Consider the following 14,729-nt stretch of genomic DNA (forward strand, 5'->3'; position numbering starts at 1 on the left):
TATTTTGATTATTTATAACTCAAATGATTGATTTGTCCCCCACCCCCAGTTTGATTTGTCCCCCACCCCCAGTTTGATTGGACAAAATCCAAGGGAAGTCATAAAGCTTTAAAGGGAGATGATGTCTATACCTGCAAAATGATAAATAGAAATTTTATTTCAAAGTGGCGCAGTAGGGGGCATTGTGTTTCTGACAAACACATTTCTTGTTGGGTCATTAGGTCAAAGGTCAAGGTGACTGTGACCTCTAAAAAAAAAATCTGACAAGCTTTCACAGCCGAGCGTGGCACCCGTTATGCGTTGCTCTTGTTATTATTTTATTTTTGAAAGACTGTCCAACCATCTCACCCAAGCATCTCCCTCTCCCCAAAAACAATAAATATTTTTTTTTTCCTTTTTGAAAGATAATGTCATAAATGACCACACCCCCACACCATACACCCCTCTCCATCCCCACCCCTCCCCCTTTTTGATTGAAGTATTGAGAAAGGTCCCTTTACCTTTAAAAAGAAAAATAGATGAGCGGTCTGCACCCGCTAGGTGGTGCTCTTGTCTAAAAGTTGATATTGCAGTATCTCAATTTAAATGATGGAAACAATAAAATAAATATTTTCAGCATTTTGAGTATGGTTTGGTTAGATACTTTAAAGTCTTGCTGTTTAACATGTTTTTAATATGTGGCAGTAATCACTAGAGGCTTTGGCAATGTCTTGTGCTTACCAAAGCAGATATTATGATAACATACTTTAATAAAGCATTCTTTTTTGCACCTCTCTTGTAACAATTTACCAAGGTCAAAGATTAAGGTCAGAGTTGCCTAATTTTATATGAGGTCATGTGATGATATTTTGCTATTCCATGTATATAAATATAAGTCCATTCAAGATATTAAATTTCAAACCAAATTTGTTTCTGGTTTCAGGTACAGAAATAGCACCCAACACAGCTGCATGAGGATGGAGTAAAATGCACCATAAATAATGTCTTCGAGTGATTTCTCAGAGCCTGTTCATTTTTCAAAAGATGAAAATGGAATGCTGGAGACTGAAACGATCCCTGAAGAGAACGGAGTTACCAAAGGTGAAACAAAACACTTGAACAGTGAGACGACAACTAAAGCAACAATGGAATCTGAACCAGTGCAAGAAAGTGATAACCTTTTGATAAGTGACACAATTCAGGTGTCAACGCCATGTGATTTAGAATATTCTGAACACGATTCCGGCAATTATGAAATGGATCAAAACGTTGCTAATGGGGACTCAGTTGTTACCACAAACACAGAGAGCATTGACATTGATCATGAAATAGCAAATACTTATTCAGAAAATGCTTGTGAGACCAGTGGAGACCAACAAGTTGATGTTTCCTCCCATGCTAGTTCCCAGCAACATCAGTTGGACGTTATCTACACGGAGGAACAACCGAAGACAGATATGACATTTGTACCATCGGGTTTACAAGAGCCACACATTTATCATCATACACATGATCCAACACCATATAACCACGATACGGACCATAGCCAGACCCAAACACATCCGCAGGTCGGAGTGTTTGTCGGAACGATGGGACCAAACGGTAACCAGCCTGACGCAGACCAGATTGCGAGTCCAGACCACTCCCACCCCCTTCCCGCCACACAGGGTCCCCACCCTGGGGTTCACTCCCACGCACATTACTGCCCCAACCAGGTCCCCTCTGAAACAGGCACAGGCACTCCTAGTCCCAACCCTGCCCCACCCCTGGGGAATGGATCCCACACCCAGGGACATCAGCATGTGGTACATGTGCACGTGGTTCCCGGGGAAACCTTCACTGTCAAGGTCAATGACCAGTTGCAGCATATTCGCGGTAAGAAAACTCCTACCTTATACATATTTGTGTTGTTATCATAGTCAGTGATTTTTCCCCCCAAAATTACAGCCTTTTACAGGCTGTTTCCCAATGGCAAAATGTAACTTTTTTGCCCAAAATTATGACATAACTCTTTCATTAAATTGACTATTATATTAACAGAGTTTATAGATGACTTGACAATAGTGCATACAATTTTTTTCATTAAATGTTAGCAGTCACTTGATATAAACCACTCATTTAAAGGGTATATTTTTTAATGTACAGAAAGTATAAATTACTCTCATTTTGTACTTTCTTTCTACAAAATCTTTGCAATTTGCGTGGAAAGCATAGTGTTATTCTTCTGACTGATTTCACTTATAACATCAGAAAATAAAAAGGGAAATAACTTGTTAAGAATATATTTATAATTCTATGCAGTTGCCTCCCTTTATTATTTATTTGGTCTTAATTTACATCATATTACAGGAATTACATATAACTGTATCATTGTCTGGTCATCATTGTCATCATCATCATCATTATCATCATCATCATCATCATTAACACCACTACCACTACCTCTACCACCAAGAGCACAATTGTATTTTATTGTAATTACACCGATATCGCCTAGTGGTAGTATAAAAAAACAGTTGTCAAAAAACAAGTCACCATTACAGAGGCAATAACATAGGAACTCGCCTATTACTCCAATTAAGTGTTTCTTTGTTGTTTTTTTTGTTTGGTGAAGATGAAAAACAAAAGAATGCTGTTCATTAGTGCCTAAGAAAACCAGATGTCAAGCAGTAATTGTGTCTAGGGAGCTTACAAGAATAGTTTCCTCTCAGGATGTTTGAGTGGTTAATATTGTTAATTCCCTTCCAGTGTCTGACATTTTTACAGCCACTTTCTTTTGCATAGTTGCGTTAGCTGTCCAGAACTAAATGCAATTTTTTAAACCAAATAATTGTAGATTTGATCTGAGCTTTTAGACTGCAGTCAGGTTGCTTGTTGACCCACATTTCAGAACTAGAGTGTGTGTTTTGTGGCAACTAGAAATGTGTCAAATGTAGCACAGGTTTTTGCAAGTGGATAGCAGGTCATATTCTATGGGTTTTTATTCAGTTTATTATTTAACCCTTTCCCACTCAGAAGCAAAGTGATAATGGCTATGTGCAAACAGCATAAAACCAGAACAGCCTGCGAGTAATTCGCATTCTGTTCAGGTTTTATGCTGTTTGCTGCTCATCAGTAAATAAGGGATGAAAGAGAGCCTTTAAAACTTGAATCTAGTAAGTAAGGCCTTTGATTAAAATTAAGTTTCTTAGGGACTACAAATGCGTGTAAATATGTATCTGAGTGGCAAAGGGGTAATGATTGGGATTAACCCTTTCAGTGCGGGAATCGAATTTTGAAGGCCTTTGCAAACAGTTTGGATCCAGATGAGACGCCACAGAACGTGGCATCTCATCAGGATCCAAACTGTTTGCTATTCTGATAGTATTCTTTGAAAAAATCGAAGAAAATGCTTATTTTAGAAATTAAGCAGACGACATTTTAGCAGAAGACAAATTTCCCAGCATGCAAAGGGTTAACCCATTTATGCCTAGAAAAAAGGCCTTGGCAAACAGCGTAGACCCAGATGACTCATCAGGGTCTACGCTGTTTGCTTAAAAGAATTTATGTAAGAATGTTCTAAATATAGAAATAAATATACTTGACATACCTAATTTGGGAAATAAGTTGATCCAATTTAGAAGGATGGGAGAGTCCACTCGGCATAAATGGGTTAATTTATTCTGAGTTTTGCCAGTTTTAGACACAGGACTGCTAAACTTGCATCTGTCAAAGGTCAGTGTTTATTTTGCCCTTTTTGAGAATGGGGCCAAGGCCCTTCGGTTTTGCAAATAGGGTTAACTTCAGCCAACAAATAACAAAACCCCACTTTTTCTATTCATCGTCAGGCTTTTCTTTTTCGTAGCTGGACATTGCATTGACTGTTGTTGTGACTATTTGACTGGTGTCAGAACAATAAGTTGAAGGGGAACAACTCTTACTTGACGCTTGATGCATAGAATTTTTTTCATTGGTAAAATACACCATTGTTTTATACATGTATATGAATTAGTTAAAATCCTGTTTTGTTGTATATTATTTTTCTGGAAAAAAGATGAGAATATCTTCAAAAAGACGCCTTCCTGTCAGTGTTAAAAGACCATTAATCATTGTATGGTTTTCCAACAGTTGGTTACTTAGGATCTCTTTCATAATTGAGATAATCTAATAATCTTTTTTGTAGTTCATTGTGCCAAGAGACTAGAACCAGGGTTTTTTATCTGATTTTGGGGAAAGGGCCTGGCCTTTTTGAGGGGAAATAAATCGCGCGAAACGCCGGATTTTGGGGGAAAAAATCACACGAAACGCAGGATTTTGAGGAAAATAAGGAAAGTCTTAAATAACCAATTAAGCATGTTTTACTGTTTTTAAAACAAATTCAAGGAATCAGAAAATTAAATTATGCAATATTTTTCAATTTTCTTCACTGGATTAGGTTAACTTTTATGATATTTAAAGGTTAAAAAAAATATAAAAAATATTATTTTTTTTTTTTGGAGGGGAAAATGAAATCTAGGGGAATATTTACCAGCTGAGGGGAACAAAAAATCGGAGGGGAAAGGGCCGATTTTCGGCGGGTCACAAAGAAGAAAAAAAAAACCTGCTAGAACAAAGGTACCAAAACAAGAAAACACAGAGATATAAATGTGTTTTATGCTGCTCTTAATTGTTCACATATGTTTTAGAACTAATTTCACGCCACATAACAGACCCCATAGCTTGTGGAAAAAAATTACAATCTAGGTCACCAGTATCGGACTCTGGAAATTAAACCAGCATATCTGGACCCATAGATCAGTGCTTCCATCTTTATGCTTGGTTTAAACTCTACTGTATCTGTCTTTATTATCTTGCAACATCAGAAAACAGGCCTCTCAGATTCATTAATCACTAAATATGTGCATTGTTAGCAATAGGTATACAGATCATTATTATTTGTTTCTGGTTACCATACCTACCATGATATATCATAAAGCCTTCAACATTTCATAGACTTGGTCAGATATTTTTATGCCCCCGCATTGAATGATCGGGGGGGGGGGGTATATTGTTTTGGGCCTGTCTGTCTGTCATAATGTGGTAAACTTTAACCTTGGTTAAACTTTTGCAATAACTTCTGCAATATTGAAGATTGCAACTTGATATTTGGCATGCATGTGTATCTCATGGAGATGCACATTTTGAGTGGTGAAAGGTCAAGGTCATCCTTCAAGGTCAAAAGTCAAATATATGGCTTCAATGCGGCGCAATAGGGGGCATTGTGTTTCTGACAAACACGTCTCTTGTTCTCTTTTAATGTTTTGATCTTTAAAAATGAGATGTTATTAGAGTGAAAAAAGTGGCTTATTTGATAGTAGAAATTTTAGTAGTTACTTTAAGTAGTAATGCATGTGAAGATGTTTTAAAAAGACATTAAGTTGCAGAATGAACATCTTGTACAGGTAGAAGTAAATAAATTTATTACCTTTTGAGTCTTGTTTTGGTCATATAACTGGAAACAAGTATTTTTATTGCCTTAGGAAGGTGTCTGTGATGTTTTTCGCTCGCCTGAGCACATGGTGAGTTTTTGTGATCGCCTTTTGTCCATTGGGCATTATAAATCTAAAGTGAGTCGTGGGTCATCAACATTTCCCTTGTTAACAATCTAGAAATCACCTTTATTGTCCGATCGTTGCAAAACTTGTTCTGAAGATTTGTCCAAATGTTATCTTGGATGTGTTCATAAATGGTTCTGTTGGTTAAAAAACAATGGCTTCCAGGGCGCGGGACATTTTTCCTTGCATGACTATAGTAAAACCTTCTGAACATTCTAGAAGACACATTGACTTTCCAATCGTCATGAAACTTGATTAGAACATTTTTTTTCTCAGATATCTTTGAAAACGGTTCAGGTCTGTTGACAAACATGAAACTTGGTCAGAAGATTTGTCCCGATGTTATCTTGGACAAGTTCGAAAATGGTTCTGGTTGGTTGAAAAACATGCCAGGAGGCGGGGCATTTTTCCTTATAATTGGCAACAGTAAATCAGTGTTAACACTCACAAAGTCACATTTATTGTCCAATTTTCATAAAACTTGGTAAGAACATAAATTTTGTTCTAAATATACCTTGGATGAGTTTCTGGTCTGTTGAAGAACATGGCAGCTAGGGGGCGTGGCATTTTTTTATATGGCTATTGTAAAATCCTGCTAACACTCTAAAAGTCACATTTTATAGTCCAAACTATATGAAACATGGTGAGAACATTTGTTCAAATGATACCTTGGATAAGTTTGAAAATGGTTCCTGTCTGTTGAAAAACATGGCTGCCAGGGGCAGGGCTTTTTCTCTATATGACTATAGTAAAAAAAATTAATTCTCTAGAATTCACATTTATTGTCCAATCTTTATGAAATTCGGTCAGCACATTTGTTCTAGTCAGATAGCTTGGCTGCGTGGGAACATGGTTCCTGTTTGTTGAAAAACATGGCGGCCGGGGGCTTGGGCATTTTTAACCAGGTTTTCCGAAGGAAAAAACTGGTTATTAGATTGGCGAATGCGGGCGGGCTGGCTGGCTGGCTGGCTGGCGGGCTGGCTGGCTGGCTGGCTGGCTGGCGGGCTGGCGGAACAAGCTTGTCCGGGCCATAACTATGTCGTTCATTGTCAGATTTTAAAATCATTTGGCACATTTGTTCACCATCATTGGACGGTGTGTCGCGCGAAATAATTACGTCGATATCTCCAAGGTCAAGGTCACACTTTGAGTTCAAAGGTCAAAAATGGCCATAAATGAGCTTGTCCTGGCCATAACTATGTCATTCATTGTGAGATTTTAAAATCATTTGGCACATTTGTTCACCATCATGGTACGGTGTGTCGCACGAAAGAATCACGTCAATATCTCCAATGTCAAGGTCGCCACGACTAATAATAGATTTTTTTTTTTTAAACAAACTTACAAAGGGGGTTAATTTTGTTTGTTCATTTCAAAAGTTCAGTTTGAGTTTTCTCCCTTTATCAGATTTTTTTTTCACAATGAAAACCTGGTTTTGTGACAATTTTGTCCCTTGTTCCTTATATGGCTATACACTGAATATCCAATATAATCTGCTCTGTTAAAACACTGAATAATATAACCCGGGTGGGTCTTTGCTCCCATTTTTTCTCCAATCTTCCATTTCGGTCTAAAGCGTTTTCTTGACATTCAAATATGGCTCTGTCCAATGTGCTGATTGTATAATTAATGGCTCAAATTTGACTGATTAGAGACTAAATTGACTAAGTTGGTAAAATTTGATCTCCAGTAATCATAAATCTCCGGCATTTACAAACAAAGTATTGAAGTGAAACATGAAAATAAATGTGTTCTTGTGAAAATCAATAGGATTTGTAGCATTTTTGTGTGCCTAATGGGTATTTAAACATTGAAAAATACATGTAACCGATACTGGGACAGAAGAAGTGTCCACTGCCAAATTCTAAGAAATGCTGTATAAGCGTATTTGTCTGACACCATTTTTTTGGTGACATGATTTACCTTTTACAGGAAGTTGAGTGATGTATTGTTGCGAAGACAGGTCGTGACAAGCAAGGCTCAGTATAATATCACTGCTTACATGAACCGTGAATACATACTTAATGTCTCGGAATAGATCATTAAGAGAATATTTAATATTTAAAGTGTCAGCTGATTATGATAATTAAGTATTATAGGTATCGGAATTCGGTCACTCAGTCATTGTTTATAATTTAAAATCCTGTCCTCCAAACTTACTTTTATTACAATGATATTGTTACATTCTTGCATTCTTGCCTTGTAAGTTACTCAATTAAATTTGCTTTAGTTTTATGATCTTCACTCAGGAGTCTCAGGACAAGGTATTAAGCTATTTGCTAATTTGTAGATAGACTGCATTCTTCCAAATTTCCTAGCTTTATAGTTTGTGATGTGCATAGAAGTGCACTTCTGCCATATTATAATGTCATATAATGTGTGGTAAAAAGCCTCATATTTTTTTACATTCTTTTGAAAAGGCTTAACATTAATCCTTTGAAATTGCCATTTTATATCTGAAAGTCTTCATTTAATTTATGTTCAAACAGACTGTTATCTTTTGGTTGAAGCAGTTCTTCAGGTAATATGTGTCTGCATTATAACGATTTTTCAATGGAATAATTACCCCCACATTATTGTAATGTATTTAATCACAAGTAATTACTCCCCCTTCAAAAAGAACTGCCATTTACCAGAAGGCTTCAAAAAGGTTGCACAGCAGTTAAAGTGAATCATTAGGTTTTAAAAAGTCCTCTCTGGTAAAAGTCAACAAGAGACCTTTGTGAAGTATCTTTCTCACAATGATATCTCTATAATAATAACTAAATAAGGCTTTATAAGATTGGATGCATCAAATTCTATCTTCGCTAAGTAACACTAATATTCTGTTGAGAATTTCCACCCAAAAAAAAATGCAGTTTTCAGAAGTTTACCCTTCAATTTATTTTGGATTCGAATTCTTTGCTGGTATTTTTTGTAATGGTCTTTAAAGTGTAAATAAAGGTTTGCAGGATGTTTTGGAAAGTGAAATTATAAGCCATCAGTTTATCCTGTTTGATGAAAATATTTGTTAAAAGAAAGAGGTGTTTTCCCATATATGTGGTGCGACCTCTACAACCAGTCACAAGCCAAATTATTGTCCCTTTCTGAAATATTTAACCAATGAAAATCAATTCTCATATGTAACATGCATTCTGATTGGTCAATATGTTTAAGTTGGGACTAAGATTGAGATTGTGGTCTTGTGTAGTTTTGGGGCCAGATCCTTACAAATAATTTTTGGGCGCTATGGGAAGGAAAATAAGGCTATACTGCATGTGCATAAAGTGTACATGTGTAGTCCAATACATTCAGATAAGCCTGTGCAGTCTTGCTTATAATGGAAGACACTTTCCACCCTTAACTCAATTTTTATTTGTGAGCAAAGCTCACAAATAATGCAGACGCAATTTTGCAAATCAGTATGGATCATTATGGGCTTAGGTACGGTAGGAATCGTAACACGTGACTGCCTGTGTGGATTACTCCAGTAAACTTTAGCAGACGATAATGCTAAAAAAGTCTGCTTTAATCACCGCATCTACCTGTTCTCACTGAAACAGTACATAGAGTGTATTTAACAACTTGTAGTAAGACAACGTTGGCCAGTCTAGTGTTTATCATTGAAATCTGTACATATTGGCTGCTTTCAGGGAAAACGGGTGTCAAATAAGATTAGCCTGTGCACACGGATTAGCTGTATCAATGATTTGAAAAAAAAAAACCCACACATCTCGACCTGCGTTTTAAGACACACTCTTTATAAATTTGAATGGGTTGTGATCATTTCAAACTTGCAATATAAAAACCTATAACATAATTTTGAAAACTGAGTTGCGTCTAAGATTATACAACAGCAAACAAATTCAGTTCCTTCAGCGCTTTGATTTGTATTAAGAGACTGCAGACTGTGCAGGCTAATAAAGGACCACACTTTACACATTAACCCTTTGAGCGCTGGAACCAGAATTTGAAGGCCTTTGCAAACAGTTTGGATCCATATGAGACGCCACAAAACGTGGCGTCTCATCAGGATCCAAACTGTTTGTTTTGTGGCGTCTCATCTGGCTCCAAACTGTTTGCTATTCTGATAGTGTTCTTTGAAAAAAATCGAAGAAAATGCTAATTTTAGAAATTCAGCAGAAGACATTTTAGCAGACAACAAATTTCCCAGCATGCAAAGGGTTAAGCCGGTTCCCTAGGGCGAGGTTCACTTGAATAATGTTTGTGGTCTTAATATATAAATCAGCATTGAGCAGTTCCTTAAACAAATAGTTTAGCCATTGAATCTATCTTGGTGTGCCATTAATTTTGATGTTTTACATCCATTATTTATGTGAGTGATTGAAAACAGGTTTGTTTCTTCAAGCAGTCCTTTGTGTTGCTACCATCGATCATTCTTAGGCCAAACTGAAAAATGTAAGTGGCCAAGTTAATTTTAAGACATATGTAAAGTTTCTAGTCATTTGGATATTGTTTTTGATTTTTTTCAAATTAATTAGTGGCCTGTAGTTATCAGGATGTGCGTGATCAATGGGTTTACAGTGGTTTAAACAAGGACTGGACAGAATGTAAACACACTTTTAAGAACTTTACTTTTCAAATATCTCAAATTATTGGAACACATTTGCAAAAAATTTTAGTGCATTAAAGACAGTTTTTCTTGAAGTTTGTGCTTATATCTTAAGATTTAAGAATAAATCGTTGAATATGTCTGAAATCAGTGCCAAAATTTCACATTGCGTGCAGCATAACCGTGTACATAAATGCGGTACACATCAAAAAGTGAGTGGCATTTAAACAATCAATACAAGTAATAATGGGTTGAAAACGGTGAAAAATACCTGTCTCAGCATCGATGTCGCCATCTTGACTATCACATGTTTACCCCCTCAGGACTCCCCTGCCTAATAGTATGTCCTCTGTCAAAGCAGCATGTGCGTGTGTGTTTTATAATAATTATGGGGCTTACCTACCAGTACAAAAAATCATTTATTTTTTCTTCTTGTTATTGCTACAGTATATTATGGTTGTATACATAAGTACTTGCGAATTTATATGTTGACTTGGTTTACCACCTGACTCCTTCCTTCCCTTGTTTTGAAGCTTATTGATGACTTCTGAAACATGGCTATAAAGGTTTTTCAGCTCACCTGAGCACAACGTGCTCATGGTGAGCTTTTGTGATCGCCTTTTGTCCGTTGTGCGTTGTCCGTCGTGTGTCGTGTGCCGTCAACATTTGCCTTGCTAACTCTCTAGAGGCCACATTTATTGTCCAATCTTCATGAAATTTGGTCAGAAGATTGGCCTCAATGATATCTTGGATGATTAGATGAGTTAGAAAATGGTTATGTTTGCTTGAAAAACATGGCTGCCAAGGGACGGGTCATTTTTCATTATATGGCTAAATTGGCTATAGTAAAATTTTGTTAACTCTCTAGAGGCCACATTTATTGTCCAATCTTCATGAAACTTGGTCAGAAGATTCATCCCAATAATATCTTGGACAAGTTCAAAAATGATGCCGGTTGGTAGAAAAACATGGCCACCACGGGGCGGGGCATTTTTCCTTATATATGGCTATGGTGAAACCTTGTCAACACTCTAGAGGTCACATTTATTTTCCGATCATCATGAAACTTGGTCAGAAGATTTGTCTCAATGATATCTTGGATGAGTTCGAAAATGGTTTTGGTTGCTTTAAAAACATGGCCACCAGGGGCGGGGCATTTTTCCTTATATGGCTATTATATGGCTTTAGTAAAACCTTGTTAACACTCTAGAGGCTACATTTATTGTTCAATCTTCATGAAATTTGGTCAGAAGATTGGTCTCAATGATATCTTGGATGAGTTCGAAAATAATTATGATTGCTTGAAAAACATGGCTGCCATGGGGCGGGGCATTTTTCCTTATTTGGCTTTAGTAAAACCTTGTAATACTCTAGAGGCCATATTTATTTTCCGATCTTCATTAAACTTGGTCAGAAGATTTGTCCCAATAATATCTTGTTATCTCAGGTGAGCGACTTTGGGCCTCTCAGGCCCTCTTGTATAGGCTCAGTGGTCAAGTTTCCCATATTAATTTTCCTGATGGTTATGTTGTTTTGAGGTCAAAGGGTCAACCCAGTGGGGGGGGGTCAACCACCTCACATGAAATGCTCTAAAGGAATGTGGAAGATGATGTGATAACCTTTATGCTTCATTGACCTTTCTCCTTAGCTTGAGTCACAGAAGTTGCTGTGTTGGTGTTGTGTTACTGATGTTACAGTTATGCAAATGAACCATGTCTTCTGCTGATCTTACAACATATTTAAGTTAGAACTGAATTGTGTAGCGCAGCATTTAACAAAAAGACACAAATGACCATTATGTTCCTTAACCCTTTCCTTGATAGACCTCTTATCTGATCTGCCACTCCAGGCCAATACCAGTCGCTGTTCTGATAACAGTGACTCCATATACAGCTGATAAGCCTGACTACACCATCTCAATAGGGTTATTGGGAAAATAATGGAAACATTCTCAACTGTTACACCTGTCTTGTTTAGGCTTAATTTTCACTTAGTTCCTTGCATTTCACATCATTTGTGTCAATGTAAATATTGTAGAGAAATAAATTCTCATTCCAACCATATAAATTTTAGTCTGTATTCTAATTAATAATAAGAGGATATAAGTTATAACAAGTAATACAAGCGTATGCGAATGCAACAAGAAATGCAGTGAGAACCCCACCTTAAAATATTGAATTGTTACATTAGGCGATTTATCTTTTGATTTGTCGGCATTTTGTTTTATTTCAGACTCCATGCAGTTTTAAGATCATAATCTCTTTGCTTTATTACCGAAACGCATTAGTTTCTGAACGCATGTGCTACTGAAAATAGCCACCGCGATTGCGTTTTGTGGCCCAAACAAGCACAAAGTGTCTAGGACCCGTGTTTTTTATCCCTAAATGTTAGATAAGCATGTGCACTATTAATTATTATGTTGGTCAGTACAAAAGGCTTACTGGAAACCGCAGACTGCGTCTTTGTTTTATTGCTCAATCAAGCACCAAAAATCCAATATCCTGTGTATTACCAAACACAAACTTTAGATTAGCACGTGTCGTCTGTCAAAACAAGTATTGTACATGTCAGTTAACATCGAAGTAATTCTCCTGTATGATCTCGAAAAGGGGACTTGCTATAAACATTTACCATTACGATATTTATTTTTTTCATAAGATTTGCTTAAAACAAATGAGAACCAAACAAACATACACAGACAACACGAAATATAAATAATTTTGACAAATTAAATGAAAAAAAAACATTGGATTATTTTCGAAAAATCGCTTTTACTTTCTCCCAATTTCCAGAAAATAACTTATACATGATGCATGAAATCTAAATATAGATGACGCTGTTAATTGGTCGTTGTAAATAAATATGAACTGTACACGGCACTGTGTGTGCAATCAGATACAGTACAATAATTGTTGCAATATTGAACGAACTAAAAGATGATAATGATACAGCGTTTTTGACTTTTATTTTATTCAGAAAATGTCAAAATCATTTGCGAGATACCCCGATACTTAAATGGAAATTCACTACGAAGCTTTTACGTTGTTACCTGCGCTAAGCAGTTTTTGTGTATAAATAAATATACCCACGCTTATTTTCGCGCTCTTTTTGTCCAAACAAAGACCTGACACGAAAATATCATGGGCATATACATGTATTTATTTCTGGCTACAATTTGTAACAGAACATTAACTGTACACGATGCGCTCACACCACATTATGTTATTTACGCATGTTTGAACACCCTTGTCCCGATTGGACACCTATTTATCAAATCTTTAAATAGAAACATATGCCGAAATTTATTTGATACTTTAGAAAAATGTCCGATGTTTGTGTTTATGAGTTGTCTTGAGCACTTTTGTCGTCAATATCAATCAGAATTTGCATTTGAAAATGGACATTGGGAATAAACGGGATTATCGGGTAATGGATAGAGACGGAAAAATTCGCATGTATGCTGTAATCGATAGAGACGGTAATAAATGCATGTATCTGGGAATCGATAGACTCAGGAATATATGCATCTATCAGGGAAAGGGTTAAAAGTTTAATCTAGTAAGAAAGGTTTTCCATTAAATTTAACTTTAGTAAGGGACTTCCAAATGTATTAAAATACATTTCTAAGTGTTAAAGGGCTATTCCATTCAATGTACCGGTATAAAATCTGTAAGTGACTTCCATTGGCCTGTAGTAGCTCCGGAGTCTTGACAAATGCTCTCATGAGTTACATCCTCGGGTTAGACTTGATAAGAGGAATGCGTAATTAACATGCCCGGATATGATTGCTTCCTGTTTTCAGTTAATTAGTAACTTAGTTCATAGAAGTCTGTGTCAGTGTGTGTCAGGAGCAATTCATAAATAATGAGCACTTATTCTATACGGAGCTGTTGACTGAGTCTCAGTATTCGTTATGCATTTACATCATTTGTTTATCGAGTTCACATTTGGAAATGAAGACCAGCTTTTTTCATGAATGCCTGAGTTCACTTTCAGAAGACAAGGTCTTTGTAAAAGTAAAATTTATGAAGATTCCCCCCCCTCCCAAAGTGACTTCACAAATGTACTTACTTTTTTTGTATACAATTGAGGAAAAAGAACATATTATTTTAACCAAACCACAAATGTTCAAGAATAACTTAAAAAAGACAAATATATCAAGTTTATTTTTATTTTTATTATTGTTTAAAATATTGAGTTGATTAGAATTTTAATAAAGATGTTTGCTAAGAAACATAAAATTGACATTTAATTCAATTATTTTACTTACAACAATCAAATATAGAACTAAACATGTTTTTTTTTCTTCATAAAATGTGAATTGTATGATAAATCAAATAAATGTATCTAACCATGTATGATAACTAAAATTGGTTGACCACAAAATGTAGCAAGTTGATTGAATAAAAACGGCATTGACATAAGGAAATTATGCTGTATTTCTAAATATTAATGACCCATAGGACACACCCTGGTAAATATATATGTATTTAATAGCATGTACATATATGTGATTCATTAAGGATTGTATATACTGTTCTCATGTATGGGATTGTTAAACTCCTGTTCATGTACATTTTGTTTATTTTGGGTATTTATTTATATATACTTATTCAAAAAGCAAT

The 14,729-nt window shown here is 36.0% G+C and overlaps 1 protein-coding gene across 4 annotated transcripts in view; it reads left to right on the top strand.

Moving 5' to 3' along the window:
• LOC127850535 (fibronectin type-III domain-containing protein 3A-like) overlaps positions 1–14,729 on the top strand; it is a 134,341-nt gene that overhangs the window by 32,335 nt on the left and 87,277 nt on the right. For 3 of the 4 annotated variants that reach the window (XM_052383645.1, XM_052383646.1, XM_052383647.1), the window contains exon 2: positions 923–1,854. In XM_052383645.1, the coding sequence (XP_052239605.1) occupies positions 981–1,854 (874 nt within the window). In that variant the 5' untranslated portion in view covers positions 923–980. The remainder of the gene's footprint in view (positions 1–922; positions 1,855–14,729) is intronic. The other variant, XM_052383648.1, reaches the window with a different exon arrangement.

This window comes from Dreissena polymorpha, chromosome 11 (genome assembly GCF_020536995.1).
Source record: "Dreissena polymorpha isolate Duluth1 chromosome 11, UMN_Dpol_1.0, whole genome shotgun sequence".
Lineage (NCBI taxonomy): Eukaryota > Metazoa > Mollusca > Bivalvia > Myida > Dreissenidae > Dreissena > Dreissena polymorpha.